The sequence below is a fragment of the Puma concolor genome, chromosome C1 (assembly GCF_028749965.1).
Source record: "Puma concolor isolate L17-30 chromosome C1, mPumCon1.1.hap2, whole genome shotgun sequence".
NCBI lineage: Eukaryota > Metazoa > Chordata > Mammalia > Carnivora > Felidae > Puma > Puma concolor.
In genome coordinates, this window is record NC_141674.1 from 37,201,093 (window position 1) to 37,227,053 (window position 25,961).

The 25,961-nt window shown below is 41.6% G+C and overlaps 2 protein-coding genes across 4 annotated transcripts in view; one reads left to right on the top strand and one right to left on the bottom strand.

Annotated features, from left to right (window-relative positions):
- Window positions 1–12,359, bottom strand: part of EFCAB14 (EF-hand calcium binding domain 14) — a 38,704-nt gene extending 26,345 nt beyond the window's left edge. For all 3 annotated transcript variants that reach the window (XR_015254677.1, XM_086716879.1, XM_025931483.2), the window contains exons 1-3: window positions 11,207–12,359; window positions 9,626–9,774; window positions 3,762–3,907 (exon numbers count right to left, since the gene is read on the bottom strand). Coding sequence is in view for 2 of the 3 variants with exons in the window: in XM_086716879.1 (XP_086573005.1) it covers window positions 3,762–3,907; window positions 9,626–9,774; window positions 11,207–11,388 (477 nt within the window). In the remaining variant the exon portion in view is untranslated. The remainder of the gene's footprint in view (window positions 1–3,761; window positions 3,908–9,625; window positions 9,775–11,206) is intronic.
- A 78-nt stretch (window positions 12,360–12,437) lies between these two features.
- CYP4B1 (cytochrome P450 family 4 subfamily B member 1) overlaps window positions 12,438–25,961 on the top strand; it is a 63,193-nt gene continuing 49,669 nt past the window's right edge. The window contains exon 1 of the mRNA XM_086716870.1: window positions 12,438–12,723. Within this exon, the coding sequence (XP_086572996.1) occupies window positions 12,700–12,723 (24 nt within the window). The 5' untranslated portion in view covers window positions 12,438–12,699. The remainder of the gene's footprint in view (window positions 12,724–25,961) is intronic.

Genomic DNA, 25,961 nt, shown 5'->3' on the forward strand with positions numbered 1-25,961 from the left:
GAATGGAAAACTGGAAAGAAAACGGGCTCCCATGCCTTGAATATTTTAATGTTAGCAATGCTACGCATCTATGTAACCTTGAGCAAACTACTTAACCTCTTTGGGCCTCCGTTTTCATATCTGTAAAATGGAGATACTACCTCCTACTTCAAAGGGCTATAGAACCAAAAAAGGAGACCATGTTATGTCATGCATTTAACAGTGGACTACACAAAGAAAACATTTCATGAATGGCAGTTGTCATCTTAACTGCCATCATCATCATCATCACCATCATCATGCTTAAAGTTCGCACTACAGTATATGACCTTGTACTGTAATTAGATGCATATACAAATAATTATAACATAAGGTTATTGGGACTGAGTGCCAAAAGGGATACAGAGCATACTATAAAAAGGCACTCAAGGTCCTCTGGCTCTTGCTGACATATCCTTACTTCTGGCCTCTTTCTGCCAAACTATAGCTATAATGAACTACTAAAATTCTCTAAACACACCGTGGTTTTCATTTGTCTATTCTTTTGGACATAGAGTATATTCTCATTATTTGTAATAGTTACGTTCTAGAAAGTTGCAGCAAAAACTGGATTAGTGGCTACTGAACCATTGCTCCTAAGGGAAGCAGAGGGTTAGGTTCCTGAGAGCTCTCTGGTCACATTTTTGGCTACTGGTCAATATTATACGTAACCCTTGTTTTACGTGTGTTTCTGTTTAAAGACATCTTACTAAACGTATATTGCCGAACTCATGCCTGAAACTTATCTAACACACGTATTTTCTCTGTAAGGCATATCACAGCCTTTCTGCACTTAGGAATATTAGCTAGTACTTCAGCACTATGTTAGGGGGACATTTCAAACAGTGAAATCACCAAAAATTCCACAGAAGTGTGAAAACATTCCACTAACTATAGTTCGAAAAGGAAATCTGTTTACAGTATGAGAGCTGAAACAACAGAGTGTCACTTTGTTTGACATCACCTGGAAACGTTTGTGTTGGGTGACTCAAATATTTTGCCACTCTATGCCCATCAGTGAATGACTATGAAAGCACGACAAGTAAGGATTTGGGGGTTAAAAACAAATTTTAGCAAGTAGGTGAATTCACAAATATAGAATCTCCAAATAAGGATAAACTTTAGTAATGTTTTACCTATGACACTCTTCTTTCTGCAAACTTCACCTGGCCAACTCCTATGTGCCCTTCAGGACTCAGCTCAAGATACGTGAGAAGCCTCGTCTGGCCCCAGCATGCTCCTTAATACATACTTAAAAATACCCTCACAGCACTCATGTGGACCTGTTTCTTATTGCTCAAGAGGCTGTATAACAATTGTTCACTCTTATCTCCTCCATTTGACTGTAAGAGCCTTGAGGCAGAAGTCACATCATTTTTGGTTTTGAATCCAAGGCCTAATTCTAAAAGAGCAGCTCATTAAACATTTGTTGAATTACTGGCCTTCAAAGAAGGGGGAGGAGACTCCCTATAATGGTTGAGAATGGCTATGGGTATGAAATTAGAGATTTCTCATGAATAAAACAGAAAAGTAAATGAGATTTTAACTATTAGTTTAAAGGTTTGCAATGCAAAATTTGATTTTAACTTATTTCAAATTAATGGCTTTCTTTTTTCAACTCACACTGTGATAAGGACAGTTCTTGTTAAGTGGTAAATCCATTTTCTTATTGTTTAAGCCACTCTGAGTTGTTCTTTAAAAAATAATTTGCCAATAAAAGCATCTTAACTGACAGTTACCCTTAGATATGGAAACATGGTTAAATACTAATTTTATTTTTAGACCTATTTTGATTTAGGACAAATGCCTTTTACTTGAGTACACCATCAGATATGTGTATCATTAATTTCAGAACATCACTCAGAGAGTGAAGGGCTCCCCTTGGACCAACACAAAGCTCACTTCACTACCACGCATCCTCCTATGCCGTTGCCAGAAGAGAATTCCTCTGCATCAGGCTGGTCTCATCAGTCCCCTCATCTCTGAAGATCTATGGAGACTAAAATGGAAAGGGCTTCAGTTCAATCTCTCCCAGTTTTGTACATGAAACCCTAGGATTGAAGTAAACTTGTCTGTATGCTTGCCTTCCCAGGTACTTCTTGCGTTAAAAATAACAGCCAGGCCAAGAACAAAATGATTCTTTTGTTGCTAGATTCCTGGTTAAAGAGAGTTCAGAAGCCAAAATATGTAGCAAACATTTGAAAATCTGTGTGACCTCTCACACCAAGTACCAATTTCCTCTTTGACTCTTCCCACAATGCCGATTTACGTGAAGGAGATGGGAAAGAGCTGACATTGACTCTTCATCTTGAAAGATTTCATTCTTGCCTCTTCATGACTAACTATATCAATGGAATCCATGGCTTGCCCCAGTGAGGGATGCTAATTAATTATTTCTCAGTGCTTTGCTGTGGTCTATTTTCACCTGATATAATCTCTGGTCAAACTGCTAATTTGCTGTCAATATAAGCAAGGCTACAATTTATCCTATTCTTTTTACAAAAAGGGAGTGAATACTTGCTTTTCCTTTATTACTGAGAATCCAAAGACAAATGATAACGAGTAAATACTAGGTGCTACAACCCATCAATTATTTCATGAGTGATTTAAGAAAGTGAAATAGAACTGAATAGAAACCAGTAAACATAAAGCATATTAAGGGTAAGTTACTGTTTTCAGAAACTTTTATTTAGGTTACCCATATATGTATGGAGATCAATGTTTACTGGGTAATGACATAAAACATTTATTTTTATGGGTTCGAGGCCAAAGTCTGAAAACCACTGACACAGGCCACTGACCCCTGGTCTCAAGAGCTGAACTGCCCCTCTCACACTGCTGCTGAAAGATGAGAATAGCTTTGGAAATGTGTGTAAGCACTTTATTCTAGCACAGAGCTCCCTGCCAGTGGCTGATTCTGAACATTGTGACTCCATTCTGAAGAAGAGAATATCTTCTTAGCTCCAATGAAGATGGTATATTTATTTTTAAATACTTTGCAGGTATACCATTCATTTGGTACTTGAGTTGTGTTGCCAATGCATAGCTTTTGTAACTAAACTGCAAAAACTGGGGACAGAGGCTGAGTACCTAGTGGCAACTATAGTACCTTATACATAGGAGATTCTTGACCAACATCCTTTGCATTAGCCCTTTTCCTGTGGCAGAACCCCTCTTCTGGAATCAATGCCTACTGAGAACTGGCCAATTTAGGGGCTTTTCCTCTAGGCTTGCTACCAACTCTGCTACCTCTTCCTATGCTACTCTAGAATAACTATTATTAGCTATTGATGGTTTACAGAGTTTTTTTTTTCTAACAACAGTGTATAGCACTAAACTCAAGGCTGCAACTGTAAGTCTGTGAACTCTAATTAAACAAAATAAGCTCTCATTATCTAATACAAATCGACTACCCATTTTTCTTAGAGGTCAGAATGACACTCTTTCTTTATCTGACACCTACAATGCTCCTTAGGAAATGTTGACTCAAGAACTTCTAACTCCCTCCAAACTACTCTATTTGGTAAAACTGTTGCTTTACAGAAAAGGCTAACATCTTAAATATTTGGCAAATGCAAAACTATTACCCATTCTGCCTGACTGTAATGTGTTCGGATTATAGCATGCAAGACATCATTTCAAAAAGTAAGACAACTGGAAGTGAGTGCTCTATACCTACAAATTCATACTAGACAAACTAAATATTCACAGACTACACAGAAATAAAATCACACATTTGCTACCTGCTTATTCATTTCTGTGATGTTTATCCAGACTCTGTTCAATCCCAGCTCCCCAGATTCAATCTTCTCGAGTTGTTTTTGTTTGCTGAGCAGTTCTTCGTTAAGTTTGGGAATTTCTTGGAATGAGCTTTTCTGATTAGATTCCACTAAAAGCAAAAACAAGAATAATCATAAATAGCCAAAGTTCCTCATGACTCCAAGATGAAAAAATGATCATACGTTAGGAAAGAAGACAGATTAGTAAAAGTTAATCCTGATAGGATGACTGAATTTGTATCTGATCAGCTATACTGTTCTTTTATTTATGCAAACATATATCTTTAATACTAAAGCTCCATTTTAACTGGGGCTATTTCACTACAGGCAACTTTTAAAAGTCAGATGGCTAAAAATGATAAAGTATCAGCAAAAAGAGTTGGACTTGGATCTTAACTGTGTAACTTACTGTGATCTTGAGTAAATTACTCAAATTCTTTGAGCTCAGTTTCCTCATCAGGGATAAAATATACTTTATAGGGCTTTTATTTTTATTTATTTTTAGTTTTTTTAAATGTTTGTTTATTCTTTGAGAGAGACAGCATGAGTAGAGGAGGGGCAGAAAGAGGGAGACACAGAATCTGAAGCTGGCTCCAGGCTCTGAGCTGTCAGCACAGAGCTCGATGCGGGGCTCGAACTCACAGAGTGTGAGATCATGACCTGAGCCCAAGTCGGACACTTAACCAACTGAGCCACCCAGGCGCCCCGAGGATTTTTGGAATTAAGTGAAAGAATGGCTGTAAAGTAAGTACTAAACAGGGCTGGTCAGGCATACAATAAGTGATAAATAAATATTAAGTATTAACCAGAGCAATTAAGGAGATTTGTGATTAGTCAGTGAAGATTTATAAACCTTACTCCATTAATGCTCAAGGTGACATCAAAAGTATATCTCGAAGTGCTTAGATCTACTTTTTTTATATCTCAAACTGGTCAAATGCAAGATAGGTTCTTAATCACCTTTCAAGTGCTGTTATGAGGATTACAATTCTAAATCTTTTTCATAAACAGCAAAGTGTTTCCTCAAATCTTAAATCAACCCAAAAGCTCAAAGTGAAATAGAAGATAAAGGAACACGTTAGGTGAAGCACAGGGTGATATTTGAACTTTCCTTTGGGAAACTGTAACTTCTGACTGGTTTAGAGATTTGCCAGCCTGAATGCAGAGGCCTGAAAGAGTCCTTCCTCTTCTGCCTGATAAGCTATTGTACATTTCCTTTAAAACCAAAAAAACAAAACAAACAAAACAAAAAAACCCCTGGCATACAGGACAGATATATAACAATTTACTAAAATTTAAGCACCATGACTTTTTTTGGTTCCTCCCTGTGAAGCCAGCTTTGGAATATACCTGACACATCTTAGGCACTCAGTAAGTATCACTGATCAAATAAATCTGGTCTGTGCTTACCTCCCAACCACATTTCTCATCACTTTACATAACTCTTCAAACTATCTCCCAGCCAAATGGATTTCCCAGACATGAACCTCTTTAAGCCTCGGTGACCCTGCGCACACTATTCTTTCTTCCTAAATGCCCTTGGCTTGCTCCTTCTCCATTTGTTACTTTAGCCTAGTTAATTCCTTTCAAGATTCAGCACAAATAGCTGGGCTCCCGGCTTGGACCACCACCACTTTACCATTCCAAACTCTGCAATGCACTTAACACACTGTGCTCATTACATACATTTAACACATCTGTCCTCCTCTATCAGACCAAGAGAGAGCTGCTTAAGGACAGGGACCAGGTTTTATTTGTCATGTATTTCCAGCACACAGCACAGTGCCAGGTACACAGAAGCACCCAAATGCTTGTCCAGGGAAATAACTGTAGGGTATGAAATGGAACTAATGTTATCCTATTAAGTAAAACAAAGAAAATGCAATCAAACAAACTCAACAACAAAAAGTCCCCAACAAAACTGGGGATGGGGTGGTGGTGGTATCCCTACTGCAAACAAGCCCACTACCTCAAAATTCAGATTTAAAAAATTAGATATTTTTATTAATTTTTCAAAAATATGTGTGAAATGGTTTCTTTACAAATGAAAGATTTCCCTTAGTGCTTTTATTTTTTTCCCCCCTCAGGGCTTTTAATGTAATATTTGACTCACACAGTTTGCAGGAAAACATCCATCCAACAGTAAGAACATTTTACCAGTCTAAATTAATACAGCACTTAGCATTTCACTGAATTTCTTTTACGTTTTCAGTGAGGTTGTAAAGTAAAACTTATCCCACATATGCCTGTCATTCTCAGGTGGTCAAATGTCCCAAGTGGGGGGTGGGACGGGAGCCGGAATCTTTCCTATAGTTTATATGAAAGAAGTAGAAGGCAGGAGTGGAAGAAGAAATAAGACAAATACATCAGTAACTTGGGTCACAGTTATCAACTAACAAACAAATAAAGCTGATAAGCCCTGAAAACACCCTGGATACTTAAGATGGTATGAGCCAAGAGATGATCATTTTCATTATCTGATTTGGGGCTTTTTAGGAGAGACCAGCTCAGTCAAGGTATTTTGACTACATAAACGGGAGGAAGGGTAGCAAACAACTTACAATTACTAATTTATGTTCTTTCAACATGGAAAGCAACTCATTTAAAATTTGGTATATTAATACTCAAAGGACTTTACATAGCTCTTTTTCTGATCTCTAAGATAATGAAATAGAGATTTCTGCATACACTCTGGTCAGAATACATACAATATCGACAGCAATATTTTATATTTAACACTTTAGTTTGCAATAAACTTTTGTGTAATCATTCAAACTTGTTATGGAGTCTCTACCATGTACCCAGTCTTGCATGCAGCACTAGTGCATACAGAAGACCCTGAAGCTTTCAGCCTACGGGGGAGCAAGGTGTTGTCACAGAGTTACTATGCAATGTGACAGATGTTACGACAGAGAGATGCCCAAAGTGCTTTGGTAGCATAAATAGGTCTTTGTGTTCTATGGATGAGAAAATCATGGCTCAGAAAGAATAAGCGACTTATCTAAGTTTTACAGCTAGCAATGAGCAACCCAGGATTCATCAGTCAAATCTGCTCTTAGGGCCAGTACTCTCTCTAGAATACTCCAGCTGTCAGACACTTACCTCCTAAAGCCTTCATCACCACAAGAACACTTTTAAGTTCTGTACTAAATGACCAAACTGCTACTCTGCCTGTGTGACTGAAGAGATGGCCTAATTTATTAATATTTTCCTTCTTTTCCAAATTCTTTTTCTCTACTCTAGTGTTTCATTGTTGAATGACAGGGAGGGATGGTTGAGAACGGAACCTTCCTTAGAATAACTGTGGAGGTCTTCTGAAGTACCTGGGTCTGGAAAGAATACTGAGCTGAGTTTCAAGGCCAGTTAGTACCTTTAGCTTCAGTATCAAGTTACTTTTGGACCACAAGGAAAAATACCAAGTCTATCGGATTTGCTTTCTATTTCAGATATTTCAGCAATCCTGCCTCCTTTCCTGACAAATGTCTTTGAGAAGTTATTGAAATAAAGAACAAGGGCTCTGAATTTCCCAAAAAGCTAGTAAAGCCAGACCAGCAGGTGGTCTTAATTAAATCAGTGGTTTCCAGGGTCCTCTTGAAAAACAAGAAATAAATTTCTTGAAATATATTTAAAGTAGAAATGTAATTCAAAGAAAGACTATTTAAGCTTAACATGACTGACCTCATTTACTCAAGATAATGGTTTAAAAAAAAAAAACACCTCTGAGGCCAGTGGTCCACGATGGTTCAGCCTACTGACTATGCCCCGTGATCTACCCCCTAGAAGTCCTGCTTCAGACATTACAGGGCTGACATTTCTTTTTTTTAATTTTTAATTTTTTAAAATGTTATTTATTATTGAGAAAGAGAGAGAGACAGAGCATGAGCATGGGAGGGGCAGAGAGAGAGGGAGACACAGAATCCAAAGGAGGCTCCAGGCTCTGGGCTGTCAGCACAGAGCCCAACACAGGGCTTGAACCCATGAATCATGAGATCATGACCTAAGCCGAAGTCGGACACTTAACCGACTGAGCCACCCAGACACCCCTACAGAGCTGGCATTTCTATTGCAGAAAACCAAAGACAACAAAGCAGCTGGACTGACCATTCCAAATCTGCTTCACTCAGCTGGCTGACAAATGTAGTCAGGGTCCCAGGGGACTGTTGCTCAATGGTAGAAAGCAGGTCTCATAGTTCAGGGTACAATTCCTGGCATCTCCTGAATGTAGTATTTCCAGGGATTGATATTAACAAGTGTTCAACAAATATTTGTTGACTGATTGATTGCCAGGTCAATTATGTGTATACACTTCAAATATACATTTCTAAAAAAGAAATTCCCTGAAAAGCTCAGCTAAGGTATAAATTACATGGGTGTCCTGTAAACACAAGCACAGAGCAGTCAGAGAAAGGAACTCCTGGAGGGTAGAAGTGAGCAATGTTTTGAAACGTATAAATAAATAATTGCTATACATGATCAAAACAAACTATAGCACAAACCTAGGTGGCCCAATTAATTATATAGAGATGAGGGCACAGGCAGGTGTCTTTAGTGGTTATATATAGTTAAACATTGTTTCTGAGAACCTCATTTCCAAGTTATGATTACTGGCTTACAAAGACAACACTGGCCTTAAAAACACTTTGTAATACTGGTATGGACAGCCATTAAGGAAGGAAATTAATTAGAATACAAATCTCATTTTTTCTTATACTGTACTCTGATTCCACCAGTTGATTAAACATATAGGTCAAGATGATTCTGGCAGAGAACTGTGGTTTACCCAGTTCCATTCCCTGAATCAGAAGAAAAGCAAAATTAGTATTTCAACATTTTTTTCAAGCAACATCACTAAGAACTTTACTATCACAGTAACTAAGGATTAGCTGCCTCTAGGTCAGGTTCGGAACTTGAATAACTGCAGGCAGCAAACAGAGGGTGGGGTGAAGGAAAGCCTGGAGGTTGTGATCTCCGAAGGATGGAGATGGGAAGAAGGGACACAGCTCTAATTCCAGTTCTGGAGCCAGATTTTGTTAAAACCTTGAGAAAGCCTAGTGGTCAGTTACCCCATGTGCTAATACTGCTAGGGTTAAGGCATTTGGGATTAACTTGAAACTGGTTCTTTAGCTTAGAAAATTAACTCCTGAATCCTAGAACTAAAGATCTCAGTGTTGCTGAAGGAAGATACTTAGGTTAAATCTGGTGGAAGCTACTATGCAAATACACCTTTCAAATAAAGTACCTCGGACATGGCAAAATATAAATTTATAATTTAAAATATATAAAACTCTTGAACTTAAAAAAAAAGCTTCTTAAACGGCTGTCTCATTCATGAGACAAATATTTATTTGTGACTTGGTACACAGTAGGCACTCAATAAATGCTATTATTATTGCCCATTCCCGTTTCCATATGGTGTTTCTTAAGGAGGAAACGGACAGACATTCCCACATTCTTTCTCAAATGGCCCTGTGAGGAGGAAGGAAATAGCCCAGTGTGGCTACTGCCACTTCATCTTTGGGGAAATATAAGTGGCAACAGGCTGAGGTTCACCAAGGTTCTAGACTCCTGGACTTTAGCACTTCCTTTCTGCACCTTAAGTGTTGACTGCAATGCCATGATTTCAGATGCTATTTTTCATGATGGTACATAAGCATAACTTTTTGTTTGTGGGTTTCAAAAATACAAACAGCTATTCTCACATTCAAGCTGACAGCTAAGAAAAAGTATAAGAAGGCTGGAAGGAATATATAATTGGGCAAACTCTTAATTCCACTCTGTGGACCTAGACCTGGAAATAAGATAATACTCTGAAAAAGGCGACCACTTACTTGTTCTAAATTTTTCCTTGAGGGCATCCAGATCCTCCTTCAGGGCAACTTGCATCCACACCAACCCAACGCAGGCCACAACACAGGCGGCAAGGATGACAAAAGCACAGAGGGGATAACAGATCTTGCAGCATCGTAAGTAGTCTCCCCTGATCATAAGAACAGATTCAACCAGGAGTACAAAAATGATTATGAGTACAGCTGTATTAGAAATAGCATACATGTGTTGCCATATAGTTGTTTACCAGGGAACATTGGGTAACACACATAAGTCTGAACAGCGGGTTGAAGGTGACTAATTAAGACCTTATGAAGAGTTCATCTTTTGGATACAAAGGTTTCAAACTTCACATGACACAGAAAGAGATCCTGTGGGCACGGCAGCCCACAGCCATCATCATGGATTAAGGTCTTTGGAGATACACTCGTGTTAGGAAAGTGTAAAGACCAGATGTCTGCAATTCCATTACAGCACTACAATTTCCCTATTTCTGGCTCTCCAACATATATTCCCTCCAGGGGACCCTATTTCCTATTATTGAAACTTCATAGACTTTTGAGCAAGTTTTAGTGCAAACAGAAGAAATAGGAGCCCGTAGGTTTAAGTGGACACCTGGAGCACTCTAGCTTATCGGCTCAGAAGGCAGGAAACATGGAAAAGGGTTAGATTTCACACCAAACTTCAACCAGCACTCAAGGTCTAAAGTAACTCATCAGGGCAACTATTCCAGTAGAACTATTCATCATCTTTTCACATCCCAAATCTGAGACTGCTTTTAACTGCTTGATTTGACAAAGCTCATTAGAAACCAAACTCTTCCTTTAACAAAATAAAAGGACAAAGACACTCTAAACAAACAAAAAAACCTCAAAGGATTTATCTCTTTTAGCACTCCAACCTTCTGCCTAGCTCTAGCTTCCACATCCTCGGCAGAATATTCTTTGAGTGTGCTCTCTTGGGAGGGTCCCAGGGCACCTTTGAGGTTCCCTTTAGCCTTTTTCCATCCTGGGCCCAATTCCCAATGTTCTCAAAGCTCATTTGGAGTTGCCTAGTGGCTGCACCATCTCAAAGTGATTTGGAAAAAAGTTGCCTCATCTTTTCGTCTCCCACTCTCCACATACTCTCAAGTGTCACACTTTGTATGTTCCTCACCATATCCTCCCACCATCAAGATTCAGACTCATCAAGAGTGTGAAAAATAATCTTCAGCCTTAAAGTTCCTGTCTTTACTACACTTTTAAAAAAAGGTCTACTCCCCAAAGCTTCTTTGCTCCCATGTACCTATTCTTAGCTTTTCTGCCACTCCCAACTTGCTCTCTCTGGGCTCTTGGCACATTCCCCAAGTCCATACTTCCACCCTGGATTCTGAATTCTTTATACACTTACAGACAGATCTCTAACTTCTTCATTCAGAACCTGAGCTCATCTTCTCCCTAACATCTTTTCTTCCTGTTTGCTGTCCAAGGTCTACACCCTTTTTGCTTTGTAAGAACACCCTTCTCCTTCCTTTCAATTTTCCCCTTTGGTAATATAAGGAAATGCCTTTTCCCCACCCCACCCCTCACCACTGCATCACTCACTTGACGAAACGAGAGCGATTTCCAACTAAACCGAATTCTTCTTCCTCCTCAGAGCTGGATTCAGAGTCTGAGTCGGGAGGCTCAGTGCGAAGAAGGCGGTGGCCTGAGCCTTTCTTGGGCTTCTTTCTCCGACTGTCCCCAGCCAAACCAATCAATGCATTGAGCTCTTTGCGCTTCTTCATCTTCTTGTGTGGGGTGAGTGGAGCACCCACTCCTGAGCTGCCAGGTTCGTACCCGACGCCCAATTCTCTCGCTGCCTTGGAGCTGCCTTCCAGGGTGGGGAATCTGGGCCAGAGCCCTGGGTCACTCCCACCCAGGGGTGGGACTGACCAGATCCGCTGGGGGCTAGAGATTGGAGCCCAGAGGAAAGTGGAACTCAGATGGGTGGGGGAAGTCACATAGAGATGGCCAGGGAGCTGGTGATCAAAATGGGTAAGGCTCTGGGCATGGAGTTTCAATTAGATAAGAGGGTGGATAGGGGAGCAACCTCTATCTCCCAGTAAGTAGATATTTCTAAGTGTGCTCCAGGAACTGGGGAAGGGCACACAGATGGGTGTTTTGGCCTTCCAGGGCAGGACTTCCAACTGAGAGCGAAAAGAAACTTGTTCTTGAATGAGAGGAGAGGGGGAGGTGCAGAGCTAGACAGTGGGAATGCGCTAGTCGCTCTCTAGCTGGAGAGGTGGCAGCAATAAGGGGCTCGCAGCCCCGACACAGCCTAGGCGCCAAGAAAATGCCCGGGTCGGGGTGATCACGGTCCTTCGGCCTCCGCCCTGAGTTTGAAAGGAGCCCGAGACTGAGGAAGGCCTAGAACCCGGCTCGGAGGGCTAAGCCTGTCAAGCGCCAGTCCTTCACCTGGGAGACCCCAACCCTCCTGTCTGGGCCAGCGGCGTGGCGCGGTGCAGAAGGGCGACGGCGGCTCAGCCCACCTGAAGCGCTCCCGCCCAGAGTTTGAGGTGTTCGGCAAGGGCGACTCTCGGCAACTCACATGCGCCGCTTCCACTCCAGCCGCGACTCCGGCCCCCGCTCCGGTTGCAGCCGCAGCTGCTCCAAACGTGCTGGCGGTGGCGGCGGCGGCGGCGGCGGCGGCCGCGGGCTCCAAACCCGGGCCATCGCTCCAGCCCCAGCTCACTTCCCCTTTGGCACAGCAGCCGGCACCGCCTGCCAGTAAGCCGCGCTTCCATTGGCCGTCAGCCGGGTGACGTCACACGAGGACGCGAGCAGTGGTGGGAAGCGGGGCGTTAAAGGGGCCCTGGCTTCGGCGAGGGCTGGGTCCCGCCGGCAGTTTGGGGAGGCCCCGCCCCCAGGAGGGCCACTTGGGACCAGCCGGTTCACTTGTCCGGGGCGGAGTTTTCTTTCGCCAGGTGCTGGGGTGAAGGCCGGCAAAATACCCAGCTGCTCGACCTGCTTGTAAAATGCATTAGCCACCTGACCCCCGGTTGTGATCTGGGCTAACACAGTCTAGAGACTCCGCCCCCCTGACTCAGTTGCTGTTTATGAAAAGTTTAGGCGTGTTACAGGTTAGTGACCCGGTTGAACACATTCTTTCATTGTATAAATATTTTCTGAGAGCTTACTACTTGTCAGGAGCAGCTCTAGCGCTGGGGACACAGCGATGAGCTAAATAACCACCTGCTTTTCTGCGTAGGGTTGCCAGATTAAACAAAAACAGCACATCAGGAAAACTTGAATTTCAGATGAACAACGAATTTTTTTCAGTGTATAAGTATATCCCATGCAATGTCTGAGACGTCTTCATACTGGAAAGTCAATCTTTTTTTAACTCTGAAATTCAAATTTAACTGGATGTCCTGTATTTTATCTGCCAACTCTATTTCTGCAGCTTATATTCTAGTGGGAGGAGAGTAACAACGGGCAAGTATATTAAATGTCAGGAGGTGACAAATGTTATGAGGAAAACTGAAATGTGATAAGGGGATAGGGAGTGGCTCATGATAAGGGAGGGGGCATTTGGTTAGATACTGGGAGGAAGACAGGTGGGGAGTTGTGCGATGGCCTTGAGGAAGGAGTGACCTGGAAGATCTGGTGTGGCTGAACCTGAAGAACAAAGAGGAGATTGGTGGGAAATGAGGGCAGGCAGTGTCAGGGGCTAGATCTTGTAGGGCTTTATGGACCATGATGAAGACTTTGGGAAAAGTTTGGTGCTTAAAACTGTGTCAAAATTTCAGAAATAACAGAAGTTAAATCAATGGGTCATAGAAGTAGTAATTAGTAAAACTGTATTGTACATACACCACTTAAAGACAGTTTGCAAACTGGGAGCAATCAAACCAAAACTTGGAATTAGGCTCAAGGGTATATCATTATAAAAAAGCTTGTATAGGGGCATCTGGCTCAGTGGGCTAAGCATCCAACTTCGGCTCAGGTCAGGACCTCAGAGTTTGTGAGTTCGACCCCCACATTGGGCTCACTGTTCTCAGGGCAGAGTTCGCTTTGGATCCTGTCTCCCTCTCTCTCTGCCCCTCCCCAGCTCCCTCTCTCACTCTCTCAAAAATAATAAACATTAAAAAAAAAAAAAGAAGCTTGTATAGTAACAAAGCAGTGACTTCACAGTGATTGGTTATAAATATTAGAATTTTCTTAAATGATAGGGAATTGGCCAGTGGTTACCTCACATTAACCTTGGAAGCAATTTAAGTTTTGCTTATGATTTCCAGGGGCACAAGCAACCCAGGTCAAGTTAGCCTTGCAAACTTAAAGCTAAATTAAGCTTTATTTGTATGATTAAACTGGCTTTGTCTGCTCAGGGAGTTTTCAAGGCTGGTCTCCATTTGTTTTTGATTTTAATAATCCCCCTTCCCCACATTTTGGTCATTGTCTCAGCACGCTGAGGGTATGACCAACCAATATAGCATTATTCTTGGTTACTACCATTGATGTAGTCAGGCTGAAGAATCACACATTCTATGTTCCCAGTAGTTGAGTCATCAGGCAGGAGGGCCATTAGTTACCATCTTCATCATTTACGTGGCTATTGCTGATTTCATTCAGTTGTCTGATCCTGATGGCTACCATTTGGCATATGAGTGGCTGCTGAGGCATTTAAAACCCTCCAGAGTATGCAACATGCTGGAGAGGTTAATGTGATGACTGTAAGGAAAACAATAACCAAGGACTGAGAAATTTTCCAGAGCAGAGATTCCCAGGGGCCAAGATTTAACCAACTAAATAACTCAAATGGGTTATAATCAGATTCATGTTTTACCTAAGTCAATCTATATTTTTTGAATAATGTGCAATTGGGTTTCAATTTTTTATGAGTTATTTATTTACATAGGCATCACATCATGTATTAGCATGATTAGTTAGAACAGGCTGAACTTGAGAAGGTTGTAGGTCAGAAGCCAGTGTTGGCTAAATTGGCTTCTATTTGATGTGAGCAATCAGGTAGTTTAATGAGAGGGATTTCTATGGAAACAAAATAAAAACAAAGGTTGATAGTTCAAGCAAATTACAAATACTGCTTCTGAGTTTGAGGTTATGATTCTGTATAATCATCCCCATTTCTGCCAAAGATAACCACAGTAAGACTAGTTTGTTTATAAATTAAGTAGTTTCAATAAATGGGGCCTGATTATTTGCATAAGTACAGCAAGGATAGTGACTGACCATATAGGCTCTTTAAAATCTGCTTTGCTAGAACTTCTCTCAGATTGCACTTTCCAAAGCTTCTTGAGGCTAGGAAGCCAAGCCAATGACTTGTCCAATTGTGTCCTGTTACAAGGAGAACAGATTCTTATTGAACTTATGCAAATATATATATTATCATAAAAACAAGAATATTTAATAGGAGTTTCTGAATACAGGAGGGATCAGGTAGGGAGAAAAAGAAATGTTTTAACCTTGGTCACAAAGACATTTTACCAAATTGCTATAAGTTACAGATAGCATGAAAGAGAGGAGAAAAAGGGGTTCTTTAAATCTGGAGAACAAAGCATTAAAGAACTAGCAATTTTTTTTCCCCCAGTCTTTTTTTTTTTTTTTTTTTTTTACTAGCAATGTTTTAAATGGAATAAAAATTACAATCATCTCATCAGTTCCTTCAGTGTTAGGCAATTAATCCCTAACTTTTGCTTCATCTTGAGTTAGCAGCTTTATGAATCAATCAGCTTTCCATTGGAGCTTTAGAAATTCTTACTTTATGTGATGTTCTGATCTTAACGATACCAGAAACCTGAATTTTAGAATACTTGTCAAGGTTTTTTCCATTTATCTCTTTGAAGATGAAGCGACTTTTGCGGGAATACTTTTGCAAAAGCATCAAAGTGAAACAATAACAGTCTATAAGTTACAAAAGAGTTTAAAAGATCTGGTAAGAGTTCACATACACAAACAAAGACAATGATGAAATTGACAACTAAATTTGGTTCTTCTTGTGACATACATTTAAAAATCATGGCTGGGGCGCCTGGGTGGCACAGTCGGTTAAGTGTCCGACTTCAGCCAGGTCACGATCTCGCTGTCCGTGAGTTCGAGCCCCGCGTCGGGCTCTGGGCTGATGGCTCAGAGCCTGGAGCCTGTTTCCGATTCTGTGTCTCCCTCTCTCTCTGCCCCTCCCCCGTTCATGCTCTGTCTCTCTCTGTCCGAAAAATAAATAAACGTTGAAAAAAAAAAATTAAAAATCATGGCTGATAACGTTATACCAGAACACATCGGATTTTTAGGAATTTCTTTTTTTTTTTTTTTTAATTTTTTTTTTCAACGTTTATTTATTTTTGGGGGGACAGAGAGAGACAGAGCATGAACAGGGGAGGGGCAGAGAGAGAGGGAGACACAGAATCGGAAACAGGCTCCAGGCTCTGAGCCATCCGCCCAGAGCCCGACGCGGGGCTCGAACTCACGGACCGCGAGATCGTGACCTGGCTGAAGTCGGACGCTTAACCGACTGCGCCACCCAGGCGCCCCGGATTTTTAGGAATTTCATACAATCTCTGGAACACTTATTTTAACATATATAAGTATAAGCTAAAGAAAGTTCAGCATCGGTTCTTATTTGACCATGCTTCCCATGTAACTTAACATCTCAAATGACCAAAGAAATTAACATTTCTCTTACTACTTTATTCAGAATTTCATCTGGGGAAGTTTGTTACAAATGTCAAAAGACAAATTATTATTTGATAAAATACAATCATAGATCACTGTGATACAATATTTAGGTACCCATTAAACCAAAGTGATACAAGATTTAAAAAGCACCTGGGTGGCTCAGTCAGTTGAGTGCCTGACCTCGGCTCAGGTCATGATCTCACAGTTGACGAGTTCGAGTCCAGTGTGGGGCTGTGTGCTGACAGCTCAGAGCCTGGAGCCTGCTTTAGGTTCTGTGTTTTTCTCTCTCTCTGCCCTCCACCGCTCATGCTCTCTGTCTCAAAAATAAACATTGGGGCGCCTGGGTGGCGCAGTCGGTTAAGCGTCCGACTTCAGCCAGGTCACGATCTTGCGGTCCGTGAGTTCGAGCCCCGCGTCAGGCTCTGGGCTGATGGCTCAGAGCCTGGAGCCTGTTTCCGATTCTGTGTCTCCCTCTCTCTCTGCCCCTCCCCCGTTCATGCTCTGTCTCTCTCTGTCCCAAAAATAAATAAACGTTGAAAAAAAAGAATTTAAAAAAAAAAATAAAATAAACATTAAAAAAATTTAAAAAGCAAATACTGGAAAAAAAATTTAAAAAGCAAATACTGGAAGTTACATCCTTGTAAAACAACAACAAAAACCTAGCTCTTTTAATAGAGAAGACTGGGTTCTTTCCTAAATGATCAAAGACTTTATAAAGACAAAACACAGAATCTTTGTTTTCTAGACAGATTACATTAAAGGTAAAGAAAAATCTTTGTTTATAATTTTTATTAAGAGCAGAACAGGGGCGCCTGGGTGGCTTAGTTGGTTAAGCATCCGACTTCAGTTCAGGTCATGATTTCACAGTTTGTGAGTTCGAGCCCTGCGTCGGATTCTGTGCAGACAGCTTAGAGCCTGGAGCCTGCTTCAGATCCTGTGTCTCCACATCTCTTTGCCACCACCCCCCCCCCTGCCCCCACCACTTGCACTCTGTCTCTTTCTCAAAAATAAACATTAAAAAATTTTTTTAAAAAAAGAGCAGACCAATAATCTAAGAAACTTTTGTCCTTTTAATAGAGAGAAAACTAAATTCTAATTCTGCTTCAGTGTACTTTTGATATTAAAACTCCATTTTTTTAACATAAATAAATCCATTTCAATCTTAATCAGCTTGACCACACCTAAAATTCCCTTCTCAAGATTCCTTGTCCACAACTTACACAATTTTCTCTATCCATTTAGGTTTTGTCTTATTTTTTTCCTTTCTTAATTAGGAATAATCATTTTACTCTAGGACAAAATTACTTTCTTTTTTCTCTTAACAAAACAAAACAACCAAAACCCAAAGCAAAAAAAAAAAAAAAAAAAAAAAAAAAAACAAACCCCACGTCCTTCATGCCTTTCCTTATCCAAAAACACATTCTACTTTTCTTACCTTTCTGCTTTCCATAGACAGTTGTTTTTTCAACCTTATTATTTCTAGTAGTTTTAATTACATATATTTATCAAAATTCTTAACCCTTAGAATCCTTAATTCCTAGTTTAAACTAAGAAGTAAGCAATTATTGGACTAGAAAATTGATAAACACATTTCATAATTTCTAGAAGCATATTCTTCCTCATGGTAACTTTTGTTTTTAATGTTCATTTATTTTGAGAGAGAGAGAGAGAGAGACAGAGTGCAAGCTGGGGAGCGGCAGAGAGTGAGGCAGACACAGAATCTGAAGGAGGCTCCAAGCTCTGAGCTGTCAACACAGAGCCTGATGCGGGGCTTGAATTCACAAACTGTGACATCATGACCTGAGCCTGAGATGGATGCTTAACCAACTGAGCCACCCAGGCGCCCCCTCATGGTACTTTTTAAATGTGGCACGAAACATGGTTAATAAACCCAAATATATTTTGTCTTTCTGTAAAAAATTAGAAAAAAGCCAAAAGTAGATAAACTTACACTTAGCATTGAATGCTTATCTTATTTGGAGATGATTTATATATTCAATGAATATCCATTATTTAGTTTACCTTAGTATAAGCTTTATATTTGTTTAAATTACTTGCTTTTAACGATTATGCTTAGATTAGACATTAAACAACTAATCACCTTAAGTTATTTTTCTTGTTGACAAATTTTGAAGACAGGCCTGCTTTTATTAAACCAATAAATGTAAACTGGCTTTCATTTATCAAAGATTATCTCAAATCACATGAACTTGAAAAACGTTTGGATTACTTTCCATATTTCTGAGAGCATACTTGATTTGTATAAATGCTTGATTTTCTTTAAGCCAATTAAATAGAGCTCTTTACAAATTAATTTTGGCAGTGTCACCTGGAGATAGAAACATATCACATACATACATGGACATACATGAACATACAGGCAGACACAGAGATCTTACAACTTTTAAAAAAATATTTTAACCATGTCTCAGGTACAGAACTCAAAAGAATAGTTGGATCGAAATTGTGTTTCTGGCAGCTGGACTAAGTTAAGGCTATCTGCTCAGATGGCCAAAGAGTTTTTACTAAAGATTTTTTATTTGCATGCTGTGAGAATCCTTTTATAGCTGTTTTCAGAGTCTTTGTCATTTAGAAGCTTCTACATATCAATTAAAAATGCATTTTACTGTCTCTGAGGGGTTTGGAATCATCTCTTTTAAGGGTATCCCCTTAAGGTGGACTTATCTAAGTGAAAGATTTCACAATGATTCCAAAAGTTCAGCCATTTTCCAAAATGGCTCAAGATCGTGGCTCATAGATCAGGGGGAAATCATCTTTGCTTTAGATTTCATAAGACATCCTAACTATGAGGTGCCGTATTTTCCAATATTTGTTCCAAAACAGAGGGAATCGTGTATTCCCCTCCTCCCCACTTCTGAACACAATAGGGTGACTGACCAAGAAGCTTCAACAAATCAAATGCAGTATGCACAATAAAGTTGCAGGGCTCAAAACACAGAGAGTGGAGTTTGGATCCAAGATAGACTTACCCTCAAGCTCCAGGGTGGATGAGAAAGTAGTGAGCTCAGTGGGCTCTGTGGGTACCAGCACCTGCTGGCTCACCGGTTTCAAAATTGTTAGAGGTCTTTGGGCTCCACTTCTGATGACATGAAATGTCAAAAGTTCAAAAATAATGGAAGGAAAACCAATGGGTCATAGGTGTGTTATACACACACCAAAAAGACAGTTTGCAAACCAAGAGCACTCAAACCAAAATATGGAATGAGGCTCAAGGTTATGTTGTTATAAAGCTGCTTATATAGTAAGAAAGCAGAGACTGTTCACAGGGATTTGTTATAACATTAAACTTTTCTTAAATGATAGGGAGGTGGCCAGTGGCTACCTCATATCAACCTTGGGAAAAGGTGAATTTTGCTTATGATTTCCAGAGGCAAAAGCAAAAAACAACTCAGGTCAAGTTAGTCTTGCTAACTTAAAGTTAAATTAAGCTTTGTTTGTAGAATTAAACTGGTTTTGTATGCTCAGGGAATTTTCAAGGCGGGTCTCCATTTGTTTTTGATTTTAAAAACTAAGAGGAGGGGTGTCTGGGTGGCTCAGTCAGTTAAGCAGCCAACTTTGGCTCAGGTCATGATCTCACGGTTTGAGCCCCGTGTTGGTCTCTGTGCAGACAGCTCAGAGCCTGGAGCCTGCTTCGGATTCTGTATCTCTTTCTCTCTCTGCTTGTGCTCTGTCTCTCTGTCTTTCAAAAATAAATAAACGTTAAAATAAATGAAAAAAAAAAACTAAGAAAAGTCATGTTCTGGCTTAGATTTTGAAAATATCACTCTGGCTTTTTGAGGACAGAGCTAACGATATTTGCTGATGGGTTACACGAAAGGTATGAAAACAAAAGAGGAATAATAGATGACTCCACAATCTTAGTGTGGAACAAAGGAAAGAAAGATTGGTGAGATCGGGAAAAGCAGTTTGGGGCAAACTTGAGAAGCCAATTCAACATTCAAATGAACTGCTTGTTATATAGGCCCACCTTGGAGATACTGCAGGCTCAGTTCTAGACCACTACAATAAAGTGAATATCTCAGTGAAGTGAGTCAAATGAATTTTTTGGTTTCCCTGTGCATATAAAAGTTATGGCTAGGGTGCCTGGATGGCTCAGTCGGTTAAGCCGACTGTTGATTTCGGCTCAGGTCATGATCTCACAGTTCGTGAGTTTCAGCCCCACATTGAGCTGTGCTCTGATGGCGCAGAACCTGCGTGAGATTCTCTGTCTCCCTCTCTCTGCCCCTTCCCCGCTCGTGTTATCTCTCTCTCTCTCTCTCAAAAAGAAATTTAAAAAAAATTAATAAATAAATGAAAGTTATGTTTACACTATACTGTCATCTACTAAGTGCGCAATAGCATTATGTCTAAAAAAAAATCTATACTTTGATTAAAAATACTTTATTGCCTAAAAAATGTTAACCATCATCTGAGGTTTCAGTGATTATACTCACTGCTCATGGATCACCATAACAAATATAATAATGACAAAGTTTGAAATATTGTGAGGATCACCTAAGTGTGATGCAGAGACACGAAGTAAACAAATGCTGTGGGGAAAATGGTGCTAGTAGACTTCCTTGACCCGCGGTTGCCACAAACCTTCAATTTAAAAAAAAAAAATGCACTTATCTGCGAAGTGCAATAAAACAAAACACGATAAGATGAAGTATGTCTGTATTCATCTGGAGTTCTGGGCAGAGGCTGGGGCCTGAAATATAAATCTGAAAGCTATCAAATGTAGGTGGTTTTTAAAGCAAAGTGCTTTGAACTAATTGGAAAAAAGTCACTTGAAGTAATTTTTATACCCCCATATTATTGTGGTAATTATTCATCTTTGTCTGGGATACCCCCTCCAAAGCCTAGGCCTGTCTCTTATTTGTCTGTATGTGTCTAGCCCAGAGCTAGGCATCTAATAATAATGAGCCAATAAATATGTAATGTTTACAGAAGTGGGCAGGGTTGAATACAGGTACTAATAGAGTTTTGGAATCAAGAGATATGGGATGAAGTCATGCTTGTAGTACTAGCTCTGTCAACACGGAAGCCATTTAAATTCTCTGAGCTTTCAGTTGGTTGAGCGTTGGGCTCTTGGTTTTGGCTCAGTCACGATCTCACCGTTCATGGCTTCAAGCCCCGCCTTGGGGTCTGTGCTGACAGCACGGAGCCTGCTTGGGATTCTCGGTCTTCCTCTCTCTGTGCTCCTCCTGCACACACACTCTCTCTGTCAAAAATAAATAAATAAAAACATTAAAAAAATTCTCTGAGCCTTAGTTTTCTCCTCTGCAAAATGGGGATTAACATTTGTTTCACAGGACAGTTAAGATACTACTCTCCTCTCATTTGTCTAGCCCAGATAAGGTGCTTGTGAAAGGGCTTTTGAAGCCCCAATTATGGTGCAGTTATTCTGTTTTTATTATCTCCTTTTTTTTCTAGAACTGCGCTGCTCAGTATGGTAGCCACTAGCTACACATGGCAATTTAAAGTTGACATTTAACTTAATTAAAATTAAATAAGTTTAAGTTAGTTTCTTAGTCTCACTGGCCACTGTGTCCCATAGCCATATGTGGCTAGTGGCTATTGGGCAGCATAGAACATTTCCATCTCTATAGGAAGTTTTATTGGAAAACTCTGCACTAGCACCTTCCTGAAGGTCTGGGGACAGGTAGGAAAGGGTCCTGACTTCAGGAGGCATTTCACAAACACGTTCTGGGGTCATGAGAGTCCCCAGGCAAGACAGGTGGCTAGCTTAGGACAGCCCTTCCCATGGCCCTCCTGTGTTGTAGATGCCACATCGTCACCCAGGGAACCAGGGACTGAGAAATCCAGGGGAGTGGTGCTGGGCCGAGGATGCATGACCTAGCTGCAATGACTTCCGGTCAGCCAGACTCTGTCCTCTCTGCAGATGGGGCCCTATCCCAGGACTTGCCAGTGGGCTAGTCATGGGTGGGGAGACTTGAGGAGTGGAGCTGAGAGCTAAGGGGATACTTCTGCTCAGTCTGTCATTTAGCCCCTCTGTCTGTCTGTTTGTCTGTTGATCTGTGGATAACAGCCCTCCTGTGTTGGGTAAACATCCCAAAGGATTCCCAGGACCTTTGAAAGTTGCTGGTCAGGTGTCTTCTCTCAGGAGCTCTTGGTGCCTCTCTGGCCTCCTCCTTCATACCTGGGACTGTTAAGACCAGAGGTGAAGCCAACCTTCTCAGAGCAAGTGTTCCTGCACTGAGAAGCCCATGGTGTGCTCCCACACCAGACTCACCAATGTTGTGACCCATCTTTTCATTTGGGGATGTACATATATCTGTCGAACCCTTATAACCCTTCCAAAACTTGCCTGAAATGCAGTATGAACTTGACTAAATCACTCTGTGGGTCAGATGCTTCAATTTCCCTGTCTGTAAACTGGTAATAAGAATATTCCTTGCCCAGCTTTCTGGGGAGGGAGTGGCATGAAAGTGCTTTATATGCTGTGAAGTGTCATGTAGGACAAGTGATGCCTACTAAATCCTCCTAGCATCTCTGTGGGGAAGGTGGGCAGAGATGACATTCCCGTGCTCAAAATCTCAACCTGTATAGGTGCAAAGCCAAATCTTGAGACCCTCTGCTACCTTGGGAAAATTCCACAGAGCACTATCACTTGGGAAAACTGAGGCACAGAGTGGGGGCAAACTTGCCCAACATCATGGTCAGAAATCAGATCCAGGGCTTCTAATTCTTGGGTTGTGACTCTTTGAGATCTCAGATGAATCCTTTCCTCTGGGATCCAAGTCCGTGCCTGAACTCTGCCACTTGGTAGCTGTGTGATCTCAGGGGAATTACTGAGCCTCTGTGAACCTCCACTTTTGTGAAATGGTGGTAGTAATAGTACCCAAGACCAACTACATAATTTGGGGGGCCCAGTGCAAGTGAAAATGCAGGGCTCCTTGTTCAAAAAGCAGGAAAAAAAGCCTTTTTTCTTGCGTCTGTGATTTTGCACTCAACCTGTTTATTATTCACTATTTAAAGTTGCAGTCCTTTGGGCATGGGGATACTCACAGGGTTATGGGGCCCTGCCTCATGACTTGGCAGGCATCCTCAACCCAATTTTCCCTATGCCTGAATCCAAGCCCCTGCCTGGGACAGAGGCCAGGGAGCAGGCAGCCAAGAACCCATTCTGGGGAGGGTGAGGCAGGGAGACAATGAGAGGCAGAGCTATGTGTCAGCTGAGTTTCCAAGTCCCCAGAGCGTGCTCCATTATTTCATTGGACTTCACTTACAAAACACAAATTCAAAGTTAAAATTATTAAGAATTATAAGATGGTAGCCACAGAGCATTAAACCCCAGTTATGGAGTGCCCTTCTGAGTGGAGGGCTCTGTGTAACTGCACTACTCACACATCCATGAAGCTGGCCCTGATAATACCCAGCTTACAGGGTAGCTGTGAACAAGTAATGTGCCTATCCCATAGGAAATGTCAATAAATGTCTCAATAAATGTCAGCTATTCTATTAATGTCATTATTAATTATTAAATGTGATTTACTACAGATTTTAAATTTTGATTAAAAACTTTTTTTTTTTAATTTTTTTTTCAACGTTTTTATTTATTTTGGGGACAGAGAGAGACAGAGCACGAATGGGGGAGGGGCAGAGAGAGAGGGAGACACAGAATCGGAAACAGGCTCCAGGCTCTGAGCCATCAGCCCAGAGCCTGACGCGGGGCTCGAACTCACGGACCGCGAGATCGTGACCTGGCTGAAGCCGGACGCTTAACCGACTGCGCCACCCAGGCGCCCCGATTAAAAACTTTTTAATGTTTGTTTATTCTTGAGAGAGAGAGAGAGAGAGAGAGAGAGAGGGAGAACGAGCGGGGGAGGGGCCGGGAGAGACAGAGACACAGAATCTGAAACAGGCTCCAGGCTCTGAGCTGTCAGTACAGACCCCAATGTGGGGCTCAAACCCACAAACTGTAAGATCATGACCTGAGCCTAAGTTGGACGCTTAACCCACTGAGCCACTCAGGTGCCCCTAAAATTTGATTTTAATGATGACTTGGTAATACATCGTCATTTACCTAATCGAATGTGCTGCTTCCATCTGCTATAAGAAGCCTCTCTGCCATCATCATATTTCTTGGTGGTTTGCTATAATCAAAGTGGGGGGAGGGAAGATAAACGAACATTTAGAAATACTTAGGTATCAGGCATTTTGGTGTTAATCCTCACCACAATAAGCCAATCCTCACTAGGCAAGCACCTTACCATGCTCTGAGAAGGAAATCGATGCTCAGAAAAAGAGGCACCTTACGTCAGGGGCAGATGCTGGGGCCTGAATCTGGATCTGTTTGCCTCTGAAGCCCAACTTGTTCACCCAGGGAGCCCGCAGCCCGCAGCCTGAGGCCTTTGTCTGCAGCTCATCTGGGAAGGGACCACCAGTAAGGGTCTGTCCTCTCCTGGGATGGCCTCATCTGCTTCCCCCAACCCTTTTCCCATTCTTTTCCTTGCTTTGCCAGCAGCTGTATCCTGTACCCTGATGAGAGGCCTAAGGACAATGGGAAAGGGAAAGATTGGGTGGTAGGAAAGGGGCCAGGCTCCAAGCTAAACAATTGTTTCTCTCCCAGTGGGTCCCAGGCAGCCGGAAACAGCAACTGGTTCCCAGCATTATTATGGGCAGGGGTGAGAGCTGCCCCCACTGGGATTCTCCTTCTATTCTGGGCCCAGCCTCCTCTCAGTTGCTGCAAGTTTTTGTGCCTCGGCTGTGTCGTAGCCTCAGTTTCCCCATCCGTCAACTGTCTTTAGCCCCCAGCACAGGGCCCCGTACTGGGAGGACCTCAGGGACTATTTGCTGGATTAAATTATGGGGGAAGTAGATGAAACTCTAAAGAGTTTCTAGGCATTGTCCTTCTTTTTGGTTACTTTATCCATCCAGCAACCCTGGTCTGAGGGAGCCCTTGCAGGGGGCTGTGTGAAGCTTTGGAATACACCAATAATATCCATGCTCTGCCCTGCAAGAGTTTCCAGGAAGCAGGCAATGGCCCTGGGGGTAAATACCACAGAGGAGGTTTATACTGGAAGTAGGTTGGGGGGGGGGGGGGGAAGCAAGTCTGGAGTGACTGAGCTTATTTTGGGATGAGAACAATAATCCTGAGAAGAAAGAGCATGCACTGTGGCCTCCAGCCCACTTGCCCTCTTCCCCTGGAGCTTGAGCTGGAGAAGGGGCTGCAAATGACCACAGGAGCCCTGGACTAGCACATCTGGGTGCAGGTCTCACCCTTTCCACCCACTAGCTGTGTGACCTTAGGCAAGTTCCTTTTCCTCTCTGAGCCTGTTTCCTCATCTATAAATTGGAACTAACAAAGCTTACCTCCTGGCAGTGCTTGTGGTAAGGATTAAATTTAAATGGCGTGTATTAAAAGCTTCAAGGGAATTTGCAAAGTGCATTAAGTAAACAGGGAAGCCAGGAAACAGACCTTTGAGAAATCCCATTTTAACCATGAAACTTAAATAGCACAGGCTGGGAGAGGAGGTGATGGGATCATGAAAGGAAGTCTCTTTTGCAAAGAACTGTGTGTGTGTGTGTGTGTGTGTGTGTGTGTGTGTGTGTGTGTGTGTCTGCTTCATCAGTCAAGGCTGGGTGTTTATGGATGAAGGAGTAAATGGTGGGAGAGGCTGAATCAGCAAAGCCGTGTGACAGAACAACTTAAGGGAGGCTT